This window comes from Dermacentor andersoni, chromosome 1, assembly GCF_023375885.2.
Source record: "Dermacentor andersoni chromosome 1, qqDerAnde1_hic_scaffold, whole genome shotgun sequence".
In the NCBI taxonomy this organism is placed as follows: domain Eukaryota; kingdom Metazoa; phylum Arthropoda; class Arachnida; order Ixodida; family Ixodidae; genus Dermacentor; species Dermacentor andersoni.
Genome location: NC_092814.1, coordinates 129,370,300 through 129,379,340, shown reverse-complemented (window position 1 = coordinate 129,379,340; position 9,041 = coordinate 129,370,300). Strand labels below are relative to the sequence as shown.

The window sequence follows — 9,041 nt, the reverse complement described above, 5'->3', positions numbered from 1 at the left end:
CCGACCGGGACCCTTCGCGCGCCCCCATCCCGAGGAACGTCTGCGCTGGGCGATAAGACTGCGTGGCGCCCCCGACGACGTGCACCATCCGCACTGCACTGGGAGGCTCACGTGACACATCTGGAGCGGCCTCCTCTCCGGCTGTTGTTTCTTTGCCGCCTCTCGTTCATTACTTGCCGCAGATTAATATCGAAGTGGCCGGTCGTTCCTTTTTCCTTTTTTCGTCTTTCTCTTGCTGCTGGGGTTACTCCACCTCTTGATTGGAAACTCTCGTGGGCGCTTCGTTGCTTCCTCTTATACCATGGCGGTAACTTTTGCGATACTGCGCTCGTATTGCTGCTAGCCATGGTACGCATATATGGTACGCGCGGCTATACCTGGTCGTCGACGTCCTCCTAATATGTCTTCCATTGTGCTAAATACGTGCCTGAAAACGTAGCGATTCCTGTGCTTCCCGCTCAAGAAGAAATGTGAAAGGTCGACTGGACGGCCTGTTTTTCATTCCTTCCATTCCAGGCCCACACACTCCTATAACTATCACTGATGTTATCGCAGGTGTTGTTGTGGTCACCTTGCGCCGAAATGGCTACCGACGAAGAGCGTCGTTTACTACAAAACACAAAAGACGGATGACATGGCCCACGTGACACTCATATAAAAGGCAGAAAGAGATACAGAGCATGGCAAAGAGAAGGCAGAACGCACCTCTTTTCCGCTGTTTGCTCCGTACGTGTGCATTTTTCTTGCAGTTTGTGAGAGAGACTATGCAGTTCAGCTTAAAAAGTAAATTAAATTATGGGGTCTTACGCGTCAGAACCACTTTCTGATCATGAGGCACGCTGCAAGGGGGGGGGGGGGGGGGCTGCGGAAATTTAGACCACCTGGTGTTTTCTAACGTGCACCGAAACTTAAGTGCACCGGTGTTTTCGCCCCCATTGGACTGCAGCCGCCGTGGCCAGGATATGATCCCGCGACCTTGTGCTTAGCAGCCCAACACCATAGCCACTAAGCAACCACGGCGGGTATTTCAGCTTAGCGGAACTGACCAAGCGCTAGATGCGATTTCTCACAGAGGAGCAGAAAAACAAACGCCGTCTTCTTGGCACTTTCCGAGGGTTTTCTAATTAACGCTATGCCTTTGAGTAGCATACATTAAGCGATAATTGGGGCGCAACATTTCTGTCTCGTCATTCTTTTTTGTATATTAGTTGACCTCATTATAGCAGCATCGAACCTCAACTCCTCCATTGAGCGGCAGATGATGAGTCCTTGTGAAGTTTACTTTAACAGATGCCATGTTGCTTAACAAGATAAGTGATAACAAGCTAGGTGTTACGTGGCGGCGCGCGCCAGGCAACCAAAGAGACCGTTGATAACGCGAGCTCTCTAACCGTTTCTTTAGCTTGGCAACCCCATGCTAATGAGAATTACAGCCAATAGTTTTTTTAGGGCGATATAAGGAAAAGCTATTCCAATCTCATTCTATTTCAATTCTGCCACTAGCCCCCCACGATTGGTCAAATATTTTTTCAGACCGCCCCTCACTTCTCTTGCCACATATTACGTCAGGAAAACCTCGAACGCTACTATTTGATATGACGTGAACACACTGATTATGCATGATTAGGTCAAACAAATGAAAAATAATTATTTCCGATTCCGAGCGTTTTTCGCCAATAGCCCTCCGGTATTGGTCAAAATATTTCGGGCTGCGCCCACTTCCCCTGTTCGTGACGCGAGGTCACAAAGCTGTGAAAACTCCACGCCAATGTGACGTGTACGCACTAAAGGTACATTAATATGCCGAATAAAACTGAATTATATGCCGAATAAACCGAATAACAGACTGTCCGCCGATAGCTTTGGCACTGGCTACTGGGAGCTTCCGGGAAGAATGTAGTTCTCTGCGTATAAAAAAAATGTTGCTTGTCAGTATAACGTCGTTGAGCCTTATCGGAACGTATGCGACATTACTCTGCCATCTTTCCTTAGCTGAGGAGTCGTTTTAGCCGCATTTTAGAGCGCAGCTCTTAGGCACGCGTTCCTGCGTTCAGCGTCGGCCTCCCTGGCGTCTCTCGTAAGCGTCCCTCGACGTAACCGAGCGAACGAGCACAGCGAAGGTTGAAAGAGCGAACGCGGAGCGCAGAGGGCGATGAAATACGGCGATAGCGAAGAGAGCGCGAGGACGAAAGCGTAGGAGGATAATACTGCGAAAGCGTGAGAAGAAAAACGTAGTCCCGCGCAAGACGGAATCTGCGGCGACGATGGCTACGAGATGGCGCCAGAGCAGCGCGCGTCAGACATATGGAAACAAAGCCCTTCATGAGCGGATGTCTATCTGCGGCGGCTGCTGTGAACCGCGCCCACGCGTCACTCACGCACTGCCTCTCGCGATCTGCCGATTAGCGAGGCAGCCGTGCCACACTTCCCGCTGTTTGCAAAGTGCCGCACGAGACAGAATGTCCGCGCTAGCTAATATATCGCCAAATGAAAACACGCATAGAGCTGCGCTAAAATTTCGCATTAGGGAGTATCGTAATCCTCGGTGAATTTTTTAAATCTTTGGTAGTGCGCCGCCGTGATTTTCGACAAGCCACCGCGAGCAAAGCAAGGAGCGCAGGCGGACAAATCGCAGACGCCCGCACCATACTCATGCGGTCATCGAATTTCACTGCGCTAGCTCGGACCCACGAAAATCCTCTCCACTTCTGCACGCTGCTTGCCTCTCGTCAGCCATTTAGATAAGAAAAAACCTGTCAATGTGGGCAATGCTATATGCTTTGAAAGCAAACAAAAGTGACTATAAACGAGGAGAGCGCTTGAGTGGGCTGTTCAAACAGCGCTTCAGGACACCGCCAGAAGCTTCCTTTGGCAGAAGGGATTTTTGGATCGACCTCGCGAAGGCCTGTTCTGCCTTAAAAACAAACGCATCTTTCGTGGTGCACGTGCGTGAGCTGCCCCGCTTCCCGGAATACTGTGCGCAGTTATATTTCCAAACAAATTTTGTTTTGAGGCCACAGCAGCAAGCCATGTTTAGTCATGTTTTTCAGCCTCAACGAAGCAACAAAAGCGAACATTTTTATAATTTGGACGTGAACACTGCTTTTCCCTAAAGTAATGGTAGAAGATGCTGGGGCTTGGATTACTCTATTATATTTTGCTAAATTTGCTAGCAGTATAGACGTTAATAAAAGTTACAGGGACAATAGCACGTGTGCTCCAGGTGTCAGGTTATAAACGTTGTAAAGTGACAACCGGCACCGCCATTGTCTTTTGTTCGCTCGTTTATGTGGTACTCCAATTGAAGGCCAACTTTAGGCCTAACTAAAGATATTTAGAACAGTCAGACTGGTGTGGACGTTAGGATTACTTAAAGACCACCATTTACCTTTAAAGTGTGAAAATGCGCAGGTTCTAAAGGCTATCGTGTGTAGAGAGTACGTACAGTGAATGTACGTACATGAACATTGGGTAAGGTCATAACACAGAGCCAAGACAAACGCGTGCAGGCTGCCGAGAAAAGAACGCCCCAAGGAAGCACGTCGGGCAGATCAAGAAAAAATATACACTGAGAAAAGGACTAAGGTTAGCAGCTTCTTCGAAGTAACACTGGAGCTCCATTAATTTCAGCGCTATACGACCTTTCATGTTTGGCAATATCATGGCCGTACTGATAGAGCATGGTATAGAAACTGCTCCTTGGAATATTCTCTACGCACATGGCGTTGTACTTCCCACGTCGAAATATTGTGCTGAATTGGACATGCAACACTGCAAAAATATTGACAGGAGCTACGTTTGATGATCAGGAGAAGCAAAACAGCACGCGGCCTGCAACACAGGAAATCGTATACGCGCAGATCTCAAATTTGACAGCAAGGAAGTCAATAATACAACACAATTCATTTACTTTCGTTCAATGGCGAACAGGTGCAACCTGCAGAAGTGGTCAGCAACATTCAGACAGGATAGAAGAATACGACACTGTATCCTGGGCTGCATGGAACAAGACTTTTCACACCATTCAAGTTGTGACAACTTGTGGGAACCGGTGTCGCTCCTGCCCCAAGCCGTTCCACCTGCGAAAGCTGCAGCGAGATCACTGCGCTGAAGAGGGAAGAAGACCAGCACAGGACTGACCCAGAATTCCATCCGATTCTTGCCCAATCCCACATGGGAAAATGTGGGAAAAGTGGGAAAATACAGTATTTGGAGAGAAACCGAACCCAATCAAACCCGGAACAGTAAGCCGGACTCCAAATTTTACACGGCAGCGAAGTAACCAGCAATTCACTAAAAACCTAAACAATTTAGGCGAGGATATCGAACATTTCTTAGATGAAGTGGCAGGAGTGAGAGTGCCAAGGTCGATGACTGGAGTGATAAGGAACGCTCGAACTTGAAATGGCTACATACAAGGAACGGTAAAAGTAGAGGACACTACAGCCAAGGACCTACAGGAAACATTTATATGGTTAAAGCTGCATTGGCAGGAAAGCAGGAACGACTGACTAGGATGTGAAGAGGAGACAAGCTAGTACGAAAACAACCTGACATAAAAGTGCTAAGGACAATTTCAACACTGAGATGCTAAAGAATAGGTGGGTGAGTGATAAAACAGTGACAGCACATATATGTTCTACATAAGTGAACATAGAATATCAGTGCAGACCTTCTTTTGCTGCAGCAAAAAAATAGAAAAAAAAAAGAAATTACATGTATGATTAAAGCATCGCTACTGCCATCGCGAAATACGCAGCCACTAAGTAGCAGTTCATTATTTCTGATTGTTTTTGTGTAACACCTTCCATAAGTGTACTTTGTTTACAGTTTGTGGCTACGTTTGAAAGAAATTGTCGCTTTCAAGGATGCAAAATGCCGACCTACAGCGATCGAGGAAATACGGCCCATCCGTCGTGGCGCTATAGTATCCAACTTAAGGATTCCATTTATACTCAGATTTGAGTTTGATTCTAAGGGAACAGGCACTTCTGCAAATTAGCCCGATACCTTGGAGGACCCCCGCGCAATCAAATTAGCCTGTTGTGATAAGTATTTAATATGATGCATATTTAGGGAAGCAAATTGTTCGAAACGATGCAAACTAGTGCCTTGCAATGAAACGTGAACCAAATTTGGGTTACGAATGACCAGTGAGAACGCGGGCGCAAGTTGTAGGTGGCTGTTACTCGACGACAAAGGGTCAAAGCCATTTTCTACAGCGCTGCTATTGGGCGAAGACATTAGCGACGTGGCACTCGCGGGGAGCCCCTTGCCGTTGTCTCGAACGTCAGCTCTCCGTACGCCAACTTTAAGACGGGGAGACTGGAGGAACTTCAACGGGACCCTGAAACGTCTTTCCTGGAAGCTGCAATCTCTGCCTCCCGTGAGAACGCTATGGCGAGTGAAATGTAGGGTCGTATAGAGCACGTGCAACGGCCATGACACTACCACTACCGTCCTGTACATGAACTGAGGCGTCAGATTAGGTGGCGCAAACCGATTTACCGCAAGGTGGCTCGACCCCTGCAAAGCGACCCCTACCGAGTCGCAGCATTGAAGAGAACCCATATACATATTATAGGCTTTGCGAGTAGCAAGGGGCCTGTCGTGATCCCCGAGGCCATACTTCGTAGCTGTTGATATCAGCTTCTGTACGTGCGACAACGCTGCAGGCTGACGCGCTAAAGTCGAGTTCCTGTAAGCAAGGGCTGATCTGACTCGATCTTCACAGGTTGGGTTCATGAATACGAAACAATTTTACTCGCAAGCAAGAGACACTGGGAAATATGGCATGAATCAGACAATAATAGATAATCGCTTCAGGGCTTATATTGAGAAAGCATAGGCGTGAACAGTTGTTGCCAGACGCCCGCACAGTGTTTACAGCTGGTGCCTCGCATTCGCTTCCGTCCAAGTAGCCGCGGCGATCGCCGGCGCGCAAGTCCGTTCGCACGGCAGTCGGCGCCGGTCTATCTTGCGCTTCTCGCGCTCTCTCATTGGAGATGAGTGCGCGCGCGAAAGATGCTCCACCCGCGAGGGAACTCATTTGCATTAATGGTGGTAACGAGATTAGGCTCGGTTGCCCACACTAGAGCCCACATTATCGCGCCGAAAACACCGTCGCGCCCCCTTTCGCCACTTCGGCTTCCTTTGCTGCTTCTTTTCGCTGCCTCGTTCCCCCTTCGCTCCACTCTTGTAGCAAGGCTGCTTGCTGAAGGGGTCCCGGGCGACCGAAGGGGGAAACCCCGCGACGGCGCACACCGTGATTTGGCCTGCATTAAAATTGAAGCGTGCAAAAAGGAGGGCTGGCCATTCGCCCTCTTGACCGCCAGCTGCACGCTACACGGAGCGTCTCGTGCTGCTGCTGTAACCGAATCAATAGCGCGACGAAGCGGCTAACGAATGTGCGGCGCCGCGAACCGGTGCCGGGCGCGCGCTGTCCCGTTTCGCTGGTGCGTGTTAGCGTGTGTGCTCTTCGGCAGCGCCGCGCAGCGGACGAGAGAGGTGGACATCGACTGCGCCCGGAAAAATAAAGAATAGCGTGTTCGCTTGCTGCGCTACAACTGCACAAGAAAGCGCAAAGCATCGGAAGACATATGCGTTCCTCAACTGATGGTCTGACGCCTTCGGCGTGTCTCGTAATCAATTCGGTTTCTCTTACCAGACTCGACAGGGAGGAAGAAGATGCCACAATTTCTTACTGCTACGGAGCACTTTTCGCGGTTCCTCCGGCTTTGTGCATGGTTATAGGTAATGGCTCATGGTGACGATATTTGGTGACGACAGTGTGAAGACATTTGTGTGTGTCTGTGTGTGTGTGTGTGTGTGTGCGCGCGCGCGCGCGCGTGTTTGTGTGTGTGTGTGTGTGTGCGCGCGTGCGTGCGTGCTGTTCTATCCAATGAGTGCTCGATTTTTACTAAAGCAGATGCCCAAGAGGCTTAGTTCTTCTTTTTTAACGTTTTAACTGAAACCCTCAATATTTGCTTATTAGAATGAATACGTGCGTTAGAACAAATTTGAGAAATTAGTTTATTACACTGTTAAATCTGCCACGCCGATTTTATTGGCCAGTAATCATCAGGAGATAATACGAAACATTCACAGTCCTGAGAGATACTTGGAGCCCCCGTCCCCGCCATGGGGGTGTAGTGGCTTCGGTGTTGCGCTGCTAAGCCAGAGGGCGCGGAATCGAATTCCGGACGTGGCGGCCGTGTTTCGATTGGGGCGAAGTGCAGGAAACGCTCGTTTACCGTACATTTGGTGCGCGTTAGAGAAACGCAGGGGATCGAAATTAATCCGTAGTCCCCCACTGCGGCGTGGCTCATAATCATATCGTGGATGTGGTATGTAAAACCCCAGAAATTGATTTAATTTTACCTCGAAGCCTAATAATTGCCGAACTTCCTTGCTTTAGCAAGATTTAGAGGTACCGGCACAGACGAGCCTGTTCGGAGCAGGGTATGCAGCGGAAGGCCCGTTCATGTGCCTCTCCCATTTGTGCTTAACATTCGACTGCAGTGGATTCTGCGTTAGTCACATACTTAGAGAGAGCACTTCTCTATCTCAAAAGAGTCACACAAATTACAACATGCTTGGTAGAGCACTTTAAAAATACGAATGTACATACGCACGTGACTGAGTGCAAACCTACCAATTCCGGAATCACCGACTCGTAAGCTGCCATTGCGTTTTATTTTTCTTGGGCAGCGTAACTATATGCACACTTCTAACGCAGAAAGTCTTACCTCTTGGGGTGGAACATCAAAGGTTAGCGTCCTGAGATCAACCTTGGTGTAGTTTTCGATGCAGGGGAGAATGAAAAAGATACCTGCAAGAGGAAGCACTGGTCTGAACACACATGGCCGCTGGCAAACGGGAAAACGGCCGCAGGTAAGACAAAGACGTAAAGCAGCCAGCATCGGCGCGTGTCCTTATCGAAGAAGCCCCGAAGCGCGGGGCATGGTTTGCTTCTTCAATAGAGGCAGGCGAGCGCCTGACGGCCAGACACGTGTCGTAATTGCTGCTTGCTTCAGACATTGCTGTATTCGTTAAGTCAGGAAACAGTCGCAAAGCGAGACGTGACAAGCAGAAGCGTGTTTCCTTACCGGGCCCTTTCGATCCCCCTTGCAGGAGCCTTCCCAAACGGAAAATAACAGCGCGTTCGTACTCCTGGACGACCTGCAATTTGCAAAGAAGAGAAGAACAATGCATTGCGTGCGTTACAAAGTGAAAAGGAGAGTGCTCGAAAATTGTGAAGGCGAAGTTTTCGTGCTGACCAAATTACGTATTATGTGCTGATGCATTTCACTAAGTATCAGCATTACTCACTCCATACGACATAGGTTTCCCTGGTTTAAGCACTACACAACTGCCCGTTGAGCTGGTTTCTGCGACATATTTCGCGCGAACAGCATCGGTTGGAACAGCTGGTCGCCGTGCGGCCTGATGCGTGCCTCGATGGTAGCGCTGCTGTTATGCGACTTCGTGTTGGGGCCCGTTCTTTTGAAAACCCAAACAAAAATCCATCGTTGAAAAATGACGCAGTAATTAGTTATCTGCTGATATTTTGCGCTGCGCAAGTTCAGTTAGTCGACGCGAATGGACATACGTAAGCGAAGAAGAGAAGAAAAAAAGTTTGAGCAGCCAGCTGGAGGAGTGTAGGCGCTTTACAGGATGTGCCACGTAACTTGAGCCAAACATTTAAAAAATGCAGATGCCACGGGGCTGGACCGAACTAAGGTAATGTTGTTTGCCGTCGCTTGGAGATAGTAAGATTATTTTTTTCTATCCGCGTAATTAGATAATTAGTCTTAATTAATTAACCCAGTTCTCCAATATTATAATGAGATTAAAAGTGTCAATGAGAACATTGTAGAGCAACACGAAAAACTCTCGATACAGCTTTCTGTTGCTCGATACGTGCTGCATAGAAGTATTTTTCCGAGCGTGGAAAAGCCCGCAAATGCACGCAAAATTGCCGCGCGAATGGCCGCTCGAGGCACTTGTGACGACGTTTCCATTCCTAATAAACGTAGTAA

The 9,041-nt window shown here is 48.7% G+C and overlaps 1 protein-coding gene across 2 annotated transcripts in view; it reads right to left on the bottom strand.

Moving 5' to 3' along the window:
- The window catches only part of LOC126544152 (band 7 protein AGAP004871-like), a 256,271-nt gene that overhangs the window by 42,499 nt on the left and 204,731 nt on the right, over positions 1 to 9,041 (bottom strand). For both annotated transcript variants that reach the window (XM_050191389.3, XM_050191387.3), the window contains 2 exons: positions 8,109 to 8,181; positions 7,749 to 7,831 (listed from right to left, as the gene is read on the bottom strand). In XM_050191389.3, the coding sequence (XP_050047346.1) occupies positions 7,749 to 7,831; positions 8,109 to 8,181 (156 nt within the window). The remainder of the gene's footprint in view (positions 1 to 7,748; positions 7,832 to 8,108; positions 8,182 to 9,041) is intronic.